Source organism: Amblyomma maculatum, chromosome 1, assembly GCF_055883805.1.
Source record: "Amblyomma maculatum isolate TAMU_Amacu chromosome 1, ASM5588380v1, whole genome shotgun sequence".
Taxonomy (NCBI): domain Eukaryota; kingdom Metazoa; phylum Arthropoda; class Arachnida; order Ixodida; family Ixodidae; genus Amblyomma; species Amblyomma maculatum.
The window spans coordinates 259,030,745-259,052,454 of NC_139344.1; the positions used below are offsets into that span (position 1 = coordinate 259,030,745).

Consider the following 21,710-nt stretch of genomic DNA (forward strand, 5'->3'; position numbering starts at 1 on the left):
CGCTCTGTCAGGTTTGGTTTCGCCGGTGGTCCTACCCTGATCGTACACACTGTGTTCTTCCGCCCCCGTCTTCTCCGCCACAGCGCCAATGTAGCTCTGCTCTGTCGCAGTAGCTTCGCGGTCTACTTTGGCGAGGTCTAACAAAGAATTCGCGCGCGGCGGTACAAGGGTCATCACAGTTTTCGCCGGCGCCTCTAGCGGCCTGATGCTGGGCGCCGCTCTGTCAGGTTTGGTTTCGCCGGTGGTCCTACCCTGATCGTACACACTGTGTTCTTCCGCCCCCGTCTTCTCCGCCACAGCGCCAATGTAACTCTGCTCTGTCGCAGTAGCTTCGCGGTCTACTTTGGCGAGGTCTAACAAAGAATTCGCGCGCGGCGGTACAAGGGTCAACACAGTTTTCGCCGGCGCCTCTCGCGGCCTGATGCTGGGTGCCACTCTGTCAGCTTTGGTTTCGCCGGTGGCCCTACCCTGATCGTACACACTGTTTCTTCCGCCCCCGTCTGCTCCGCCACAGCGCCAATGTAGCTCTGCTCTGTCGCAGTAGCTTCGCGGTCTACTTTGGCGAGGTCTAACAAAGAATTCGCGCGCGGTGGTACAAGGGTCATCACAGTTTTCGCCGGCGCCTCTCGCGGCCTGATGCTGGGTGCCACTCTGTCAGGTTTGGTTTCGCCGGTGGCCCTACCCTGATCGTACACACTGTGTTCTTCCGCCCCCGTCTGCTCCGCCACAGCGGCAATGTAGCTTTGGTCTGTCGCAGTAGCTTCGCGGTCTACTTTGGCGAGGTCTAACAAAGAATTCGCGCGCGGCGGTACAAGGGTCATCACAGTTTTCGCCGGCGCCTCTAGCGGCCTGATGCTGGGTGCTACTCTGTCAGGTTTGGTTTCGCCGGTGGCCCTACCCTGATCGTACACACTGTGTTCTTCCGCCCCCGTCTGCTCCGCCACAGCGCCAATGTAGCTCTGCTCTGTCGCAGTAGCTTCGCGGTCTACTTTGGCGAGGTCTAACAAAGAATTCGCGCGCGGTGGTACAAGGGTCATCACAGTTTTCGCCGGCGCCTCTCGCGGCCTGATGCTGGGTGCCACTCTGTCAGGTTTGGTTTCGCCGGTGGCCCTACCCTGATCGTACACACTGTGTTCTTCCGCCCCCGTCTGCTCCGCCACAGCGGCAATGTAGCTTTGGTCTGTCGCAGTAGCTTCGCGGTCTACTTTGGCGAGGTCTAACAAAGAATTCGCGCGCGGCGGTACAAGGGTCATCACAGTTTTCGCCGGCGCCTCTACGGCCTGGTGCTGGGTGCTACTCTGTCAGGTTAGGTTTCGCCGGTGGCCCTACCCTGATCGTACACACTGTGTTCTTCCGCCCCCGTCTGCTCCGCCACAGCGCCAATGTAGCTCTGCTCTGTCGCAGTAGCTTCGCGGTCTACTTTGGCGATGTCTAACAAAGAATTCGCGCGCGGCGGTACAAGGGTCATTACAGTTTTCGCCGGCGCCTCTAGCGGCGTGACGCTGGGTGCCACTCTGTCAGGTTCGGTTTCGCCGGTGGCCCTATCCTGACCGTACCCACTGTGCTTTTCCGCCCTCGTCTGTACCACTGCGGCGACAATGTCTCTGTTTCCCTGACTCACCTCCGCCGCTATCTCGCTAACATTGGCATCAGTTAGCGACCGAACTGCCCGGTCACTTAACCTGTGAGCCCTTTCTTACCGCTTCTGTAGGATGAGTCGCTTGCTCTCCAGTTCATACTGGCGCTCCTTTTCACGCTCCTCAAGAGCTTTTCTCTCGCGTTCTTCCCTCTTAATAGCTTTTTGAATGTCTTCCCAACATTCCTTTATTCCCTCTTCGTCTACTCCGATTTCCTCAATTGCCCTAACAATGGGGGGTTTCCTATGTATCGACCCACAATCGATCCCCAATTCACCGCATATCAAAATCAGGCTCGCTTTGCGCAGCTTTCTCCAGTCCATGACTGCTCCGAAGTGGCGGCTATACACTCTACTCTAGTGGTTAAAGAATATCACTAAGCAACTACAACCACCAGTAATTGCCTAAGCTTCACAATTTCGACATGTGTTGTAAAACCTGGCAAACCTCAAGAGAAAGACCGTGCACTCAGCCAACTGGAGCCAGGACACTGCGCAGACGACCACACCGCTGCCATCCAGATGATATGATCAGAGGACCGGGAGCTATAGGACTTCACCGCAAGGCGTTGAGGAAGGCAGAAGACGGCAGGAGTTATTAGGCAAAGAGCAAACTGAAAGTTTATTTTACATATTTACAAAGCATAAACATGCAAGCACTTGAAAGTGAGCGAGGTAGCTCTTAATGAACTGAGAGCACAGGCGAGTCACACGGAAGCAGCCCTCGGAGGCTGCCGGAACCCGCAGCTGCCCAAACGTCCACTAGGCGCTGAGCCGCTTCTTTTGGCTCCACCCATGGCTTCTTTGGCTCCGCCCAATTGTTACACCGGCACCTCACGCACAAACGCGCACACATACACACACCTCCTCGCACTTGTGCAGGGAATGCTGTATACCACTGCACAACAGCCAGGCCGTCCCCGTTGTTCTCTCTGAAGCGGCGATGCCCCAATGGTTTCAGCCATCTTTGCAATGGCGCCGGTCAGGCGATGGGCACTTCTCCTCAGCAGCACAATCTGGGTCTTAATTGCCATTGAGCGGGACGTGCAGCAGCTCCTTTGAGTCAACAGTAGCCATCTCCTACTGCTGGGTCACAACACGACGGCGTGCCGCGGCTCCTGGTTCGCCCCGGGCCGTGGTTCATTGTTCAGAGGAGGGGTGCCGAAGATCAAGAGACGCCCGTTCCGGTTGCCGACAAAAGCGCTGGACTTCAATTAGCCTGTCGGGAAGATAAGGATCCGTGCTCCTTTGTACCGACGTCCCTCGTCAGCACGCCTCGGCCCGCTGTCGCAAGGAAAAACCACATCCGGCCTTCCAGCGGCGCTGTCCATATGCGCGGACCCTCCGCGACGATTTAGGGCCCCGGGCATAACCTGGTAACCACTAGCAGTTCAGACTTAGAAGGGGAGCAAGTAAAACCTCTTCGATAGGCGTATACTGCTGAATGTTGTCGGCTGCTTGTTGAAAACATTATTCAATGAATTTGAGCGAGTTGTGTCAAGCGAAGGTGAGTAGCCGCAAGTGATGGCACCAAGCCGCTCATGAGTGGGAGTGGCACACGCAGATGCCTCTTTTCGACGCCTGGCGCGGGGAATAGCTCCTTGCAGACGGAAACAGCGGTAGGGGCGGAAGTTCATCGCTTCCGCTCCTCCAGAGATACGCCCCCTAACCCTAAAAGGATCACGCCACGCTACCCCTGCTATACCCAGTCAAGACGTTTTCTTGTTTACACTGATTTGCACTGAGGGTATTCCGTTCGAACTCGGTGGTCGACTGCCCGCATTGCAATCGGCCTCCTTTCTGGAGAGCCAAGATGAGCACTTCTCGAGCTCGGTGCGTTATGTGATCTGTGGCTGCAGGGTTTTCCTCGCACTCTTGGCCACTCAATACCTGCCCACAACACGCCCCAAATCATGGTTCTAAAGCCTCAAGGCTGCAGGCTCCTGAAAAGTCTTTGAGCCAGGCCGGCAGCGGCGACCGTGAGTAGCTTGCGTAACACAGCCCGCAAAGGCAGCTAGAGCAATGCATGGGGCTCTCTGCTTCTCCCGGAAAAAAAAAGGAGGAGGGGGGGGGGGCTTTCTGTCAGCCCAGACTTTTCGGCGGGCAAATACCACACGCACGCATGCATGCAGGCATGCACGTACGCGCGCGCGCACCCACGCACGCACGCACGCACGCACGCACACACACACACACACACACACACACACACACACACACACACACACACACACACACACACACACACACACACACACACACACACACACACACACACACACACACACACACACACACACACACACACACACACACACACACACACACACACACACACACACACACACACACACACACACACACACATTTTAAAAATACTTTTCAAAGCCCAGTGTAACCAATTCAGAGCTGTTCAGTCGCCTATGCTAACCTGCAGTAGTTTTTACCATGGTATAGTTTTTCGTGCACCGAGGGTACACGCACACACACAACCAAGGTTAATTAATAAGTAATGACTAAGTAGCTAATTATTTTATTATTGCATTGAGAGAAAAAGCGTCAAGGCAGAAGTTGTAGATCTTTTCGAAAAACGGCTAGCTACGTTGTTTCCAGCACCCTGACCAGCTGCTATCTTAAATCATTCGCCAAGTGCGCACCTTCATCGTATATAGCACAGAAAAGCGGATTTAGAGGTGCCGCAGTCACGAGAGAGCTTTTTTTTATTGCGCCGATAGTCGTTTTCGGCGACCACCAGGTCACGTGACCTTGACCTTTACGGTAGTCACGTGCCACTTGCTGGCCCACGTCCAAAGTCACATGGCGGCCACCAGGCTTAATACAGAAGTTTGACCTCTAAATCTCCCTCAAGGTGAAGACCGCGCATTCGCTTCAACATTGTTTCGCTACAAGACATGGGTTTTTCGTAACACCGCTTTTTCAGGAACAGGGGATATAGTTTGGCAATCAAAAAGGAAAACGGACCTTTAGCACTTCACAGTGTGGTGGCTTGACACTATGGGCCTAGTGCGCTGGTATGGAGGCGCCACTGCTCCGGAACAAGTAGCGCCACCTCCCGCCGGCGCACCCATATGTGGTATGTCTGCTCGTCGGAGAGAAGCGGCGGAGTGAACGCGAAGTCCACTCTTCTCGGCAGAAACCTTGTTAGAAGAAAACGTTTGTCGGTCATTTCCTGCCTCCTGCCACACGCGTACATAACAGACACATGTACCATGTGTGTGTGTGTTGAAAAATAAACCAAAAGCAAAGCGAAGAAAGTCGCTACCCATTCATGCCAGACCCGTCTGGTAGAAAGCCGCCGGCGCTTTGGGCGCAGCGCATCGTCGGTGAGCGAGCGCTTCTGCTGGCGGCTCTACGGGTTTTTTTCTTCTTTGAAGTAGGAATTCGGAACCCGAACAATATGGTACTTTGAAAGTAAAGACATAAATAAAACAAAAACTAAGCCAGTGTGCAATGCGCAGCACTGGCTTTTCGATTCGGTGGCAGTGTATGTGGAAACGGCATGCTAGACCCCCCAGAAGCGACAGCCGACAGCTGGGCTCCGTTGGTCAATAGAAAGGCTTCTAAAAAAAATAAAAAAAAATCACGTCTTCCCCAAGACGGGACGAGCAGGCTGTATATGGAGATGTACCCTAAGGCGTCGGGCCTTGCGTGCACGTGCTTTTTCGGCGCTCGGCATTTCTACCGTAGTTTTTATTTTCTACTCGATGCGTCGAAACGAGTGGTGACGGTTCAGTGCGCGGAAAAACAGCCATGGCTGAGCAAGCTCCACAGCGCGTGCTCTTCGGAGGATTTCGGGCGATCAGGAATGTTGAGACTTAATTTAAGAATAACTGCTTGGTGCGCGGTAAGAAACTGTACGAAGCCAGCACGTGCATGGAGTGCGCGGGGAACTTCACAGTGCAGAAGGGCCCTCGGATATCTTCATAAAATGCGCTGCCGAAATGAAAACCGCCTTCTACGACGTCAGCTTGGGGGTAAGTTTTATTCGGCCCTTTCGGCATCTCTTCACCACATATGTAATTCTTTTTTTTTTATGTAGTTGTTGGCGAATCCACGCAATATCACGGATGTCAGTTGCGTCTGTAAGGCCGGGTGCCACTGTTAACGATGCGACACATTGCTCTCGTATGATTTCCAAGGAAATCGCAAAAAAAACTTGATTTTCGATTGCTTCCCGATTGTTCTTTTTTTATAACTATTACGACACCCATAAACACAAGAGCAGATCGAGCTGTTAGTTTTAAAGGACGTTTTCTCTTTGCGGGGAACCATGAACGTGTGGCAAGTCAGAAAGCGCGCGCTCCTGCAATGTGCTTCGCTCTCCATGTCGTGCTTCTACGTCTTCTACGTCAGGCTAGGCTTCCCAAAAGCGAGCGCCGAGAACAGCTGGAAACTATCACTGGAAGTCGTTAGAAAAAAAAAAATAGTTCCCGTTGGGCAGGAAGGCTCCGCGCTCTCTACAACACAGGCCGTGTCCGAAGGCCTGCCAGCTCTGGTTACAACTTATTAGTAGTTGTCACAACTTTTAGAGCTCAAGTTGGGTCCATAAGTAAAAAAAAAAAAAAGACCCGTTTATTTTGTGATTTTCGCGTGCTAGCGATCGCTCGTGCATGCTTGAAAAAACCTAGCGTGAAGTACTGTACAAAAAAACAAACGTGGGAAATGCGCAGCCTTAACGAAAAGCAATGGGTGCTATATGAGATTCGAAATGACTGAGTAAGTACAGGCCCTTGTTTCAGTCGGTGTTTATTTTTTTATTCTTACGGGGACCCAAAAAGAAATCGGAACACAGCGTCGGTGCTACCCACTGTTGCGGATCCAGACAGCCGCGTTTTACAGCGGCGCCTCCCAGACGGCGCCACATGTTCGGCCAAAGCTGCAGCGCACCAGGCCCATAGGCGGCTAGGCCTGCTTCCATGACTGGAGCGCGCGAAAGAGTGGCAACTCGTTGGCCTGGCACAATTTTTTTGGACCTCAGCGGTACCCGTAGCAGTTTCATATAGATGCAAACTATATCGGTATAGGACGGATGTGGATGCAGATGGTGTGGACGTGTCCAGAAATCCAAAATATAGGTAAAGAAACAAAAACAGAAGAATCTTGGGAGACTCGATCCACTGTTGAACTCACACCCCGATCGAGATTCAGCTAGGTCTAAACCGACTGGCGCGGAACACGTCACCGGGTCCAAGGACTCCAGGCCTCCGTCTGGGCGCCTATCCTGTATCTGTTGGATATTAAAATTTACCGTCACCAGCTCGATGCATGCCCGCCGTTCAAAGCGCGCCGAGACAACGCGTGTAAAACGCGTTCGTCGCATTTTTTTTCCCATCTGTCGTCCTTGGCGAGACAGGTGATCGCCGCGCATTAAATCTATCAAGTGTGCTAAGTGCCCGTGCGAGACTGTGGGCGAAGTGCGTCGTCAAATCAGTGTCATGCACTTTCGCTGCGAGCGTTACTGACGGAAGAGCATGCAGCCGCTGCTGCCGACGGACGAGTGGCATGACGGAATGAATCACAGTGGCATCTGTATTTTCAAAACGATGATACTTAGAAATCACAATGGTGATCGTTTTATTGCGCCACTGGTGAGCCTGTTCGTTTGATAATTGTAAGCAGTCTTCCAATGAGCAGCATAACTTCCTGGGTAATGGCTGGTATGTGCCTCTGTTGGTTAAAACGATTGCAGAGGAACCGTGACGGGCTGGGCAAAATGTTGAAATATTAGTAATTTCAGTGCAGCATATAAGAAAGTCGGTGGCGACCACAATGTCCCTGTTAACTATTACGTCGGAAATGCGCCAAGCAAGTTTATGTCGATCTGGTGGAAAGAGCCTCAAGGCGAGTCAATCGGCACCAGTAATCCGGTTTGCTTGACAGCCATGGGCACCGTCCGGCGTTGGCACTGGCGGAAAGTCTTGACATAGCGCTAGACAACTAGAAATCCTGAACCAGTAGTACTTCTGATGTACCCATGCCAATAATCGAGAAAAGCCGAGGAGCCCAAAAGGATTTTCGTCGTCATGCTTGCAAAACTTCGTCGCGTAGCAATGTCGGAGCCACTAGAAGGTAGCGAGGGTCTGTGCGACCGTAGTTTTTTTTTTCTTTTTTTTTTATAAGATATAATCACGCAGTCAAAACGACGACAAGCCGCATGTAAAGAGGTGAGGAGGCGACGAGGCGCTTCCCTCGAGGCCAATGAGGGGCAGCAGTTGGGTGTCGTCCCTATTTAATTGAGCGAGATCATACGAGGAATAATTAAAGCGCCGAGAAAAGCGGGGTCATATATGTCAGCTGAGTCACCATCGCTGTGTTCCTTGCTGGACTTGTAAATGGTGGTTACGTCAATAACCGAAGACGAAGTGAATAGTGATCACTTACGACCCGAACCGGCCCCACCATTCAATAGAGTATACACAGGCGTAATTTTTTCACAGCTGACAAAACGGCTGAGCACTGCTTGAAGTTGTAGAATAATTAGGAGCCTGACAAGTTTGAAAGCGTTTGCGTCTTGTGCCTGCCCTGCCTCCCAGCGACGACAGCTCCTGGGAAGCAGGAGGCAGGCAGCTCCTGGATCACCTGCATAGCTACTTCTAGGCCTTCCAGCCGATACGTAGACTCACCACCTGTTACCGGCACAACGCCAACTGCAGGCCTCCTGACACCTCGTCGCTTTTTGGCGTTGTTAGAGCTGGGGTTTGGGTGCCGCTGGACGGATCCTCGGTCGCATCGACGCCCGCTCCACCTCCGGAAGAAGTGCCACTGAGCGGAGGAGTTGGGAGTAGAAGGACGACAACTTGTTTATTTACATTGTTAGGAGGAGTAGAGAACTACGGAGAACTGACGATGCCCAAACACACACACAGTTTTTAAAGGGTTCGTATTCCCCAGGTTCCCTAGGTGAAGGGCGGGCTCGTCGTTGAGGGAGTGTCCTTATCACTTTAATGTCACTCACATTGACACACTTTCACTCTCGCAAAAAAGCCCCCTCTAATGTTTAGACTTGGTGGGGAAGGGGGAAGCCGCTGTGGCGATGTAGAGGGCAGCACACGCGGAGCTCGCTGTCTGCCGGCGTCTCATAGTCTGGGACACACCTGCGTCGATCGGCGTCTGTCGACCGTCTCATGGTCGGGGTACACCTGCGTCGAAAGAGCCACCGCGCGCCGTCGGCAAGACGAATTGGAGAAGCGTTGACTGCAGGTGCCTCATGGTCTGGGCACACACGTCTGCGTCGCAAGGGCCGCCGCGCGCCGTCGGTCAGACGAAGGAGATGACCGCGTGGCCGCCTTGAGGGTACCGACCCACGCGGGAGACACCGGGATCCTCTTGAACCTTTTTGTTCCCGATGGCCCGTAGTTGACCGCTGTCACTGACCGGCGGAACAACCCCACTTTCTTTTCCGGCATTCTTTTGTGATGGCCACTCCAAGTGGTGTCATCGCCTTCGCCATTCCTGACCGTTCACCTCTTTCGGTCGGGACTTCTTGCCTTGATCGATGTAACTGGCAACTTCCGTGCCAACCTGTTGTCTTCATCCTTAACAGCTCCTCCGCGGCTTGGAGGACTGACCTTGGAGCGCTCATCAAAGAAGCACCAATGCTCGAGATTGAGATGGACCGAAAGTAGCAGTCTCCGATCGGCAAGCTTACACCTCAAACTTTTCCGTGCTTGCGTTCGATCGCTCTGATGGCCTGTCTTGAAGAGATTGTCTTCCCAGGTAACAACACCCAAAGCCAATCAACACCAACATAGGAAAGCATAGGTGAAACTTTCCGCACAACACAGCAGTGCCACACGCGCAAGCGCACTAGGCTTTCTGCTAAACCAAACAAATAAAATTTTTTAATTCTGATCCCCGCAATTTTGCCCAAATTTCTAGTCAGAGCCAGCTTCCATGTCCCTGTATGAGGCAACCAAAGGCAAATCCGGCATGCTGTATACGGAAAGGGGGGGATGGGTGTTCTACTGAGATAGAAAATCAAAACTAAAATTTTCATCACCACTTCCATCCCCTTATGATCTGAGTAATTGCCTTCCTTTTTTTTCTTAATGTTCATACTGACCTTGGAGCGCTCATCAAAGAAGCACCAATGCTCGAGATTGAGATGGACCGAAAGTAGCAGTCTCCGATCGGCAAGCTTACACCTCAAACTTTTCCGTAGAAGCTAAGAAAAGCAATTATGTAGTTATCAGTGGTCTGTGCTCTTCGGTGTAACGATTTACAAAATGAAAACGTAACTAAAACTGGGCAACTCATACCTCAACTGCGTTTAAACTTACACTCTCGTCAATGACAGACCTCTCAGCACACATTCTGTGCATCCCTAAATTTGGTAGCTTTGCCGTAAGTGACATCTAGCATTCGCAAATAAAAGCTACAGTTGTCCTCTTATCCTTCTGCGACGAAACGTCCGGTCAACGTCAAAGCAAAGTATCATTTCGTGCCATGAATCCACAAACTAAAGAAAAAAAAACTATAGAAACGCTACGCGAGGGTGATTAGACGTCCTGCCCCGTCGAAAGGATTACTCTTTCAGGCGCGCTGGGTGGGGTCGCAGCCTGACTCTTTGTACCTCTGTCGAGGCCTGACGAAAGACGTCACGACAAGTCTCTGCTTGACCGCTATCTCCTTGCATACTCGCGGCGTAATGCACACTTTTACCCAGTGCCTGAAGTCGAAAAGCACTGCTGAACAAGCCAAACGAGTCTCTTGCCTCTCCCATCGCGTCGGGCTCTTTCCTCGACCACGCAACTCCGCACGTATTGTGGGCGATTCTCTCGCGGGGTGAACCTTCATTTGTCATTTCCCTCTCGAACGGCTTGCCAATCTACTCTTAGGTCCGCGCCGCCTATGCCCTCTAGACGTCTCATGCAGCTTTGCCTGTGATCTCAATGCCTTTATTTTATGGCGGCGCCTTTTTACTCCCTCGGAGGCCTCCCGCATTTTCAGGGACTTCGCACCTGTTGTAGTTCGCAAAAGCGCTTTTCTTTTGACGTTCCTTTGGCTACCGCTTGGACCTCCCGCCAACGTCGCCTGATCCTGAACTGTGCGTGCCCTCTGCGTGCGTGCGTGCGTGCGTGCGTGCGGCTGCGTGCCCTCTCCGTGCCCCTCGTGTTCGTTCACAAACTCTCCGGGATCCCTGTAGGCACTGCGGGTACACTGCTCTTCCGGTTCACGAAGAAAACATAATCCGTTAAAATACTCTTTTCGAGGCGCCCCTCTGGAAGTGTTTAGCTTTGGTCCTCTGGCATTCCTGCTACAACTGTTACAGGTGGTCATCTGAGTGACCGAACCTAGGTGTTCGCACTTGGCCTGCCTCCATTTAGCATTATTCCTTTCACGCCTAGAATATTTCTTGCGCGTTTCGCGAACAAAATCAGCTTCCTGCGGATTTTGACTTACACGGCGTGAACACTCTACTTCCTTTTCCAAAATGGCCTCTCGGTTCTCGCAGCGCAGCGTCATCGCTCTTGAATCAACTGGCTGTACTTCGTCTGTTGACGATTCCACTTGCATATTTAGTTGGCCCGTGTACTTCGCTACTCCTGCTTTACAGTCTTCCACACTGAGCTTTTCTGGCCTCTTTAGCTCAACAACTAATGGCCTCTCGCTTTCTGCACCAGTGTGGCCCAAAATCGGCGCGCTCTCGCTGCCTAATCCTTCGACTGTCTCACTCTGGCAAGGAGTTAAGTCCGCCAAGTTAGTGCCATTAGACGACAGTTGCCCCTCACTCTTTCTGGGCTTCGCGTCTGAACTATTCGCACGAGTCTCACGATCAGAATTTACTCTCTCTTGTTTCTGATACGCAGTACGGATGTTATCTTTCGGCTACACATAGAGAACCTCACCCTTCTCTTCATCAGTATTTGTTAGCACTGGTAATTCAAGATTAAGGTCTTTGTTCTCTACCACCTCCGGCAGTAATGCTCTTTTCTTTTCTCGCGGCTGCGTGCCCTCTCCGTGCCCCTCGTGTTCGTTCACAAACTTTCCGGGATCCCTGTAGGCACTGCGGGTACACTGCTCTTCCGGTTCACGAACTATATTCTCACTAGCATCGCAGCCGAGGGCAAATTCTATAGAGTATCTACCGAAACACGGCTCCCTGCCGCAAGCTCACTTTTCTGAGAGTTGTTCTGGGCCGTTTGCATATTACTCTGATTTTTGTTCAGGTCGCTAAGCTCCTTAGTGTCACAAGCCATGCGGTGGCACTGCTCAACGCCGCTTTGAGTACACTTTCTAAGGCTTCCCTGAACTTCGGGTTCCATACTGGTACATTTCGGCATCTCTACTCTTTCTTTTCTATGCCCGTGCCGATTGGATGCTTTGACAAACTCCTCTATCCTGATGTCGCTTCTATCCAACTCGCTCTCGCGTGCCACTTTCCTCCGGACTGGGGTCACGCTTTCCCATTTTCCCACTTTCTCTCCGCTGGACACATGCATGGGATCCCCTGTCCTGTCAACGCTGCAACTCGGCTGGTCAACTGTCCTTTTTCCCACTAGCGCATTTGTCTCCAGCTTTCTCGCTTTTCTTTTCCATTTGAAACGTTTAGAAGCCATTGTCTCATTCGCAGTTTTTGAGGTCGCTAACTCGGTCACGGTCTGAAGCAGAGCGGATCTCAGCTGAACAGGGGTCGAATCGCGATTCCTTCTTGCATAGAAGTGCAGCCTGAAATTTTGCTGGTCGGTATTAACTTCGAAGCGCCGCGGTTGAGTATTATTCCTTATCGATTAGCTGTTCATCCCCTCATTTGATTGATCACGACTAATTTCTTGTCTCCCTGCTTCATGCGCTCAAATTTCTCGCCTTTTCCGACCTCCGAGGTTACAGCTCTGGCATTCTGGACTGCCCTTCGCTACATCTCAACTCTGAGCTCAAGTATCTCCAGTTCTGCGTCTAGCATTTGTCTTTCTTTCTGCTGCTTCGCCATTTCTGCTTCCCATTCCTTTTGCTTTTTTCGACGTTCTTCATACTGCTTTTTCTCCTCTTCCTCTTTCTCACGATCAGTTTTAAAGACTTCCTATGTAAAGCTTAATAGCTCTTCTTCCCCAGTTTCCAAGCGAGCTTTACAAATATCAGATTTCTCCATCTGATCATCACCTTCCGCACCTATCTCCTCGCACATCGCCAACAAATCTGCCTCCGGTCAACTCATAAGATGCATGGTTGCTGCTCTGATTTTTGACTTTGCTGACACAGTGTTGTCGTGAGCTTATCCAGACGCGTCTCACTTAACAACTTCCTTTTATTCCCAGTAGTTAAAATTAAATAACCCCAAATTTGAAGCCTGGCGAGTCTCAAGCAAGGTCCAAGCACTCACCCGCAGAAGCTGTACCCGGTCGCATGGTCGATCCAACCGCTGCCATCAAGTTGTTGGAGGTGGGACTCGGGTGCCGCTGGACGGGTCCTCGGCCGCATCAACGCCCGCTACCACCTCCGGTAGAAGTGCCGCTGAGCAAAGGAGTTGGGAGTAGGACGAAGACTGTTTATTTACATTGTTAAGAGGAGTAGAGAAGGACTAGGGAGAAGAACTGACGATGCCCGAACACACAGTTTTAAAGGGTTCGTGTTCCCCAGGTTCCCTAGGTGAAGGGCGGACTCGTCGTTGAGGGAGTGTCCTTATCACTTTAATATCACTCACACTGACACACTCACTCTCGCAGACACGCCCCCTTTAAAGTTTAGATTTGGTGGGGAAGGGGGAAGTCGCTGTGGCGGTGTAGAGGGCAGCACATGATGAGCTCACTATCTGCCGGCGTCTCATAGTCTGGGACACACCTGCGCCGATCGGCGTCTGTCGGCGTCTTATGGTCGAGGGCACATCTGCGTCGAACGAGCCACCGCGCGCCGGAGCGGCTTCTGCTCCGCCTTTATACAAATATTTTGCTGTGCCCAGCAGCTCTCAAACACTTCGACCACTTTTAAGGAATAACAGAGCGGAGATGAAGGACAAGGAAGACGACAACACTAACACGTCAGCGCAGGTGTTCTCTTCTTTCTTGTCCTTCGTCTCCGCGCTGTTATTCCTTAAACATACACACACTAGCTCAACTCTCCGTTTTATTGAACTTCGACCACTCTTTCTCGGGCCGCTGTCCGCACTGTGCGGAGAAGTCTCCGGATATTTACCACATGGTGTGCCCCCCCCCCCCAACTCTGCTATCCCCCCTCGTCCCAACCCCACCCGGGAGGACTGGGAGGCGACCCTGCTCTGGTGCTCTGACCTACAGGCTCGAAAGGCCTTGGTTCCAGTACTAAGGAATCCAGTACTAAGGACCCCACCTAGTGCTTGTGAGGACTGGGCTCTTAAGGGCTGGTCCAATCATACCTCCCTGTGAATGCTCTTTTGAGCCAATAAATGTATTTCACCACCACCACCGTCGGCAAGACGAATTGGAGAAGCGTTCACTGCCGGCGCCTCATGGTCTGGGCACACACGTCTGCATCGCAAGGGCCGCCGCGCGCCGTCGGTCAGACGAAGATGGCCGCGTGGCCGCCTTGAGGGTACCGAGCCATGCGGGAGACACCGGGATCCTCTTGAACCTTTTTGTTCCCGATGGCCCGTAGTTGACCGCTGTCACTGACCGGTGGAAGAACTCCACGTTCCTTTCCGGCTTTGTTTTGTGATGGGCACTCCAAGTGGCGTCTCGCCGTCGCCATTCCTGACCATTCTCTTTCGGTCGGGACTTCCTGCCTTGATGGACGAAAGTGGCAACTGCCGCGCCAACCCGTTGTCGCCATTCTTAACAGCGTGTAACGCAGGAGAGCATAATTTAATGTTTTTTCCCCTCTCAGCCCGCGCTGGTTTCTGAAACGTTCTTTTATGCCAACCAAAATATATCAGTTCCAACCTGTCTTATTTAAGTATGCATTTACTGGCTTCTTCACAGCGGGCATTAACCCCGCTAAATGCCGAGGTTTCGCGTCTCTATAAACGAGCCATTTATTGCCAAGCGTTGAGGTGCCACAGCTTAAACATTCGTTTTGCTTAAGTTCTACGCCAGCTTTGACCTTTATGTTGCCGCATGTTGCACGACAAGGCCCCTTGGACTTCATTAAAACAAAACGAAAGTGATGGTTGATCTCATTTCTCTTTTTAAATAAGAAATACCGAACGAGGCCGGCCGTACGTCCCACGTTGGCGGCAAAGGTGAGCGACGTGTGCATTCTAGCCTGACAAGAACTCATTGTGCAAACATTTCCTTGCGACGGCTTGTGAATGTGTAATGTACCCTATTGTGTAGCTGTATGTTGTAAAACAGATTTCTCTAACATTTTCTTCTTTGTGCACAGTGAATTCAGTTATGCAGCATATCCTTTACCTTATATTGAACAGCAGAATTCAAGTACTTGTTGGCTAAAGCCCAGTTTCGGTTTATGGGTTTAATTTCCCAAAGCAACTCAGGCTGTGAGACGCCGTATTGGAAGGCTTCGGAAATTTCGACCAACTGGGGTTCTTTAGCGTGTACTGACATAGCGCAGCACACGGGTGCTTTGCTTTTCGCCTTCATCGAAAAGCGGCCGCCGCGGCCAGGATTCGATCCCGCATCCTCGGGCACAGCAGTCGAGCGACCTATCTACTGCACCACCGTGGCGAAACTTTGTGGCTAAGGTGCGGCAACCGACAGCTTTAACGTACCGTCCTACAATAGCGCCCCTGCTTTATAGATTTCCAGTTGGTCGTCTGGTAAGTGCTGAAGTCGTCAGTTAATGCCCCGCTTACGCCAAGGAATTTAGCTTCCACGAGCAACCATCACTGCAAAAGAGAAACCAATGCACGCCAGGGTACCTTTAATGAAACGACTCTTTGCGGCAGGCGCTGTGATGAACATGCCCCCTAGGTTCAGATGGCTCACTGGACAGTCTGCAGGACCGGTTTCTTGTAGATTTCGGCTGTCACATGACTGCCACTAGACTAGAGTAGCCAGTTTTTTTTCTTTGTGAATGTGGACAAACAAAGGCGCCAACAACACTTGTACCTGGTGCTAGATGAGCTCTGACTGATGGTGCTTTACAGTCCAGCTGCCTTTTCTCTTGGTGTCCCTTTCACACCAGCAGTGGGCACCGCTCGCGTGGGCTCATGGCCTCGCCTGGCTTGCATTTGAAGGCAGTGGCAAACTCTTCGAGGTTGCGCACCGCCGTATTGCAAGGACTGTCCTCACGCCCGCACCACTTGTGGCAGCTGCTTATAAAGAAAATTTGGTCAGGAGAGTAAACCTCGAGACCTTTTAGAAGCACGTGCTGGTGGGTCCTCCGGAAGGCATGGAACGCGAGACGCAAAGCGCTGCTCTCCAGTAGCGCTCGGCTGCCGCCCTTGGGGCACTGGACGCGATTGCGGAACTCGTCTGCGGTGGCATCGTCCCACCAGTCTCTCTTCCGGCCCCGTTCGTCGTGCCAGCGGCCGTGTTCGTCCATGGCGTGAAGCAGCTGGAGTGCCATGCGTTGTCCCAAGCCAGCATAGTTGAAGGCTGCTGGAAGCGTCTCCTCGAAGAATGGCGTGTTGAGCATGCCTGCCGACACGACGATGCTGTTTCGCTCTGGTGAGTAGACCACATTCACGGACGCCTGGTTCGTCTCCTCTGTGTCTCCGTGGACGCTGTGTTCTGTCACATTCAGGTACGACCTGAGGAAGTCCGTGAGCCCGAGGTCACCGGTGCGTGCATAGGCGCGGTTGACATGCATCTCGTGGCGGTGCCGCGGCAGCACCCATGTAAGCTTGCGCACCTTGGCCGTCGCCATGGCCTTGGGCCGGTCGCTCATCCAGCGGCTAGCTCGCACGCTTGCCAAGGCAGCCGCCCGCAGGCCCTCCGACATGGACTCCACGGCGCGACGCGAGCGACGCGTGACGAAGTGGCGAGCAACAAATGCATTATACGCGAGTGGCATCAAGTTGGCCACGTGCGCCACACAGGTGGCTTTCACCAGGGCAGGGCTGGGCTCCAGGCGGCCTAGCGAGTTATGCAGGGTAGTCCGGAACAGGTCGTACTGGGTGAGTGAGCCGAGCACGCGGGCCGTGTGCCAGGCCACGTAGCGCCGCAACGTGGGATCCGACCGGTGGCGTCGGAAGAAGTTGGCGTACCATCGTACTGCAACCGGTGCTTGTACGGCCACCGGCGTGTGCGTGTTGGCTCCGGGTAGCTCGGTGAGCCAGTCGGCCAGCGTACCGCACTCCTCGGCAACTGCCTCCAGGCTCACGGTGCGCTCCTCCTGCTCGTTTGGTACGGGGCGCGCGGTCAGCTCGTTCTCCACCCGTTGCAGGTCGCGAGCCACCAACTCTGGGTCGTCCCGAAGGGCCAACTCGGTTACGCGCCGCACGTAGGCCGGCGGTCCACTCACGGGCGGCGGCTGGACGGCCCGCAGCGTGATGCCGCCGCCAGTGGCGTTCCGCCCCACCGCGAACAGGAGATGCAGTCCGTGGCGCGATGAGAGCACCAGCACCGCCCGGAAGGCGCTACCGAGCGACGCGGTGCTTGGCGTCAGGCCTAGCTGCGCGAGCAGGGTGCGCAGCGTGCTGCGGTCTCCGCCGCCGGGGGACAGAGAGGTTACGCAGCTCTGGAATAAGGCCACCGCTTTGTCAACGGCCGACTGCTTGTGGTGCGGTACCTTGTAAGACGTCCAGGCGTAGTCCATGATGAGCTGAACGCGCGAGCTGGCTCGCTCCATGCGTGGCCAGCCGTCGCATACAAAATGCTGCAAGTCCTGGCAGGGTGCGACTCTGCGGCTGAGCGAAACGTTGAGCGCCATGGCGGCCGTGCGGCAGGCAGGCGTTGAACACACACCCGGGGAGCCTACCGTACCGCGGCGGCCCAGGCAAGTGGCCAGGCCCAGCAGCGACAGCGGCAGGCCCACAAGCATGGCCCCGGTGACGCCGCAGCGCCATTTGCTACGGCCGCTGCCGCCTTGGTCGCACATTTGGCCACCTCCAAGACTGGCTGTGCCCGCTGCCGGTGCGGTCGGTTCGGGCCCGTCGTCGCGAGGATCTCCCGCCACGCGCCTCGCTCGGCCTCCTTCGTCACTGCCTGCGCGAGAGGAGAACAATTTCCTCTAGGTGGCGTTGGGAGAACGGGGTTCGCAAGATGTGTGCTTACGTGATTTCAGGCAAGGCGGGCAGCGCTGCACAAGCGACACTGGCAGCAATTTACTTTCCTCAGTTCTGATATGTTATCAGTTACTTTATTCAGTAGTTTTGGAACAAACGCAATTATTTTGATATCACTTTTATTTAAACAAATGACGGGCGATTTATAGGTTATGAAGGAGCACTGACTACATACAAACATCTGCGAAATAGGCCTTGGTGGTAGCACAGTACACAATTTTGAGGCCGCTTAATGCGCCGTAAGAGGGACGTGTTATAGCGGTGTGTTTTAGACACACTGCGCACGTATTAAAGATGATGAAGACGACGGCATGCAATGCACAGTGCGAAAGAGTGCCACCTAAACAACGGCACCACAACAAGAACAATGCTGTTTGGCTGCGGCGATGGAGTATTGTTCTTTCGCACAGGTTCAGTGAAGCTCATCCCTATTGAAAACATATGCGATTTTAAAAGGTCCTGTATGAAATAATATGGGAGTATATAGGAGCCGATATGGGGCATAAAGGACCCATGAATAAGCATGCATGACTAGGAGGATGCACAAGATATGCATATAGATCCTGTTTCTCCTTATCAGACTTTTGTGACTCCTTTATATTGCATGTGGGATATATATTAGGACTTACCAAAGTTGTGAGTAGGTCATGTGTATCATGATACAGGAGTTGGATATCATAAGGATTTGTTTTATGCAAGGTTGCAAAGGCAAAGTTTGATATACGCGTAAGGTGTCCCAGCTAAATTGGATCAAGATTTAAAAGCAACAAAGCGTTTTTCAAGTTTAAATGAAGTGGACACTATTGAAAGTTTATTTTTCATCATCGATATCTGCATGGTCTCGTAAGCGTATGCGTTAATTACAACCAACAATCGCTTCACGTCTTCCGACCTTATGTTGCACGTTCACATCTGCACTGACACGGCCGCTCGATGGAAGCGCACTGGGTGCGGCCTGCTGCGTCGCGCCGCCGTCAATGGGCAAGCGCGTCCTTGGGGAGTTTACAGTTGCTCCCGCTATTTCTGCTGAGGGCGCCACTGTTCGGGGACACGTCGCTGCCGGGGTCGCCGGCTCCGAGCGCGCGGTTTGCTTCCTTTCTGGACGCGTTCGCCTCGTGTCTGCGTGGTAAACGCAAACATTTTTGTGTGCGCGTGTGCAAGCACATTAACGTTGAGACGCGATGCGTTTGTTTTTAAGGCGAAAGCCGTTCTAGGCTCATGGAGCGAAAATCTGTGCGTCGCATGTGTGCACTGGTGTGTCAGTCGCAAAAGCGGACGTGCAAGGACGGAAATTAAGAATGAAAATGATTGATGGTGACAGGTAATCAATAAAAGTTATAAATAGACATTGATAGAGGTAATGACTAATGCTAATGACTAATAAGGGTTAATATTGACTAAAATGATTTGTAATGACCAGTATATCAAACTATGACATGTAATGACCGCAATTGATTAGAAATTAGTACAAGTGCTTAGCGATGTGTGGTTGTGACTATAATAGCTAGGCATGACTTATCATTACTGCAAATGACTACGAAATGACCAATATGTGAAAGGATGACATATAATGACCACTGCTGATTCTTAGTTGATGCTTAGTTATGAGTGGTAAGGGCTACAATGACTACGCAGGGACTGGGAAACGACCGATATATCAAATGACGACTTGAAGTGACGAACTGTGGCAAACGATGAGAGGCAAATGATAGGACAAGGGTAGTCTTTCGCCGTCCTCCGCTTAAGAGACATCTAAGAGACCCTCTAATTTTATCTGCTGAGCTCGCTTCAGGCAAAGACAGCAGCGAGGAGTGGAAATGCACTCGCTTCCTCTGAAATGAAAGCGGCGCTGAGGTTAAAAAGTCCAGATGCTGAAGCATAATACCCTATCTACATCTTCATAGAAGCGTTCAACTGTCTGGTCATCATAACTACATGTAGGTGCATAAGCATGTACAACCTTCAGTTTATACCGCTTGTTAAGCCTAATTACGATGCCTGCAACCTTCTCATTAATACTATCAGAGGTGGGCATTCGACCTCAAAAACCTCGACCTCACCTCAAACTCAAAAAATATTTGGCGACCTCACTCAACCTCAACCTCATCAATTGAGGTTGAGGTCCCCCAGGCGACCTCACCTCACTTTTCAGATTACCATTGGCGACCTCACTCAACCTCACCTCAAACTCAAAATGTGAGGTTGAGGTCGGGCGCTCGACCTCAAAAAAAAAGAATCATTAAATTAAACCGTAACTTAAAGCAAATATACATTTCTCGGTAATCCTAGGGTATATAGGCTAGCCAGAATTTTGTCGTATGAAGGCTGTATTTTACTCCTAATTTTATACAGCAATATCCCGGATAAAAGCAGAAAAACTCCGGACACTACATGTCCAACTCTGCACTAAAGTGGCAATCCGCTCCCCCTCCTCGCCTACCTTTTTGTGGTCGGTTTCAATCTACGGCCTACATGGGTACCACGTTACTACGCATAGGCCCATAATGCAATACAAAGAGTTTATCCCATCCGACCCACGTGAATAAGGTTCGTATTAGAAATAAAACAAGCCAGTTCTTACTATAAACTGAAAAGACATATGCTGTTGACCCTAGTGACGACAACAATGACGATATGCTCTTTTGCTTTTCTTGCCACATAGCAATAAACAGACAGGGACACAGCGAGACACGCGGGACGGGCGTTTTTTTTTTTTTTTTTATCGCCCGTCCCGTATGTCTGGCTGTGTCCCTGTCTGTTTAGCGCTATGAGGCAAGAAAACCGACACCAACTCGCCCAAGCTTCCATCCTTGCTCTTTTTCTTAATTCGAAAAAAAAAAATTTGATGACTACCGAGCTTTTTTCTAATACACTGTACATTGTTTTGCGACAGAATACATTAAATTGGGAAAAAATAGGAATACAGTCGTGCCTCTTTAGTATGGACGCTTTGGTTTCCGACCAAAACTGTCCATACAGCGAGTCATTCATAATAACGAGTCATGAATAAAAACGAAAAGTATATATAATTGAGAAAAAATTTATAATTAATGGCTTCTGTTTTAATTAATTTGGTATATAAACACAGCCGAGATGTCGATGCTACCCTCTTCTCCATAAATCCGTCGACCCGAAACGTCATGTCTGTTCTTAAACCTTGTCAGCCATCCTCTTGAGTAGCTGCAGTCAGTAACGCCTAGACAGAGCGCAGAATAATATTTCTCGGTAAACATTCCCCTGTTTTACTGAACAAAAATTGCGTGATCACAGGTAAAACCTATCAAGACGGAGGAGAAGAAGCACCCATAATGTTGCCGAGGCAGCGAGCCTTCTCTTGAAGCATTTCGTCGCTCACGACAGCACCATTCGCGTACACATTCCCGAACCACATTAACAAGGCTGACTCCATGTCTTCGAACTGTGCTGGGCGCTGTCGGACTGTGGCTTTCGCTGCGATGCCGACGTTGAGCCATTTATCGGAGTCCTGCAGTATATATAGATGGTATACCGCCGACCTGGCGAGGCTGAGGCCTAGTTGAACTTGGGTCCAGTCTTTCACGGCTTGGATTGACTGAGATGGCTTTTGCCTCTTGTATTCACAGATTTCCCGCTTCGCGCCTAAGTTCAGCTTCATTCTTTTGCATTTAACTCCCGCTATGCCAAACGTCAGACTAAAGTTGAGGGTTACAGGCTCCTGCTTCTTTGCATTCTTTTTACCTAGTTAACCTCCCTGACTTTCCGTTCTTCTGATTCTCTTTCTTGCCTTGTACTGTTTCTGTATGGAAGCAAGGGCTATCAAGTTGGCAGGCTACTATACAGAGAGCTATCAAACAGCCCTTTCCTGTGCCGTTTGTATGTGTTCCTATGAAACAAACACTGCAAGCTCAAGTACAGTTTAGAACGACAGCTAGCCGACTACGAAGAGCTCAGACCTTGTCAAGGCCGCATCGTTGA

At 51.6% G+C, this 21,710-nt stretch overlaps 1 protein-coding gene across 1 annotated transcript; it reads right to left on the reverse strand.

Annotated features, from left to right (window-relative positions):
- Positions 1-15,703: 15,703 nt before the first annotated feature.
- Positions 15,704-17,569, reverse strand: LOC146206331 (membrane metallo-endopeptidase-like 1). The gene has a single exon (XM_084608771.1). It carries the CDS (start codon positions 17,567-17,569, stop codon positions 15,704-15,706), a length of 1,866 nt encoding a protein of 621 aa, XP_084464897.1.
- Between the last annotated feature and the right edge of the window lie 4,141 nt (positions 17,570-21,710).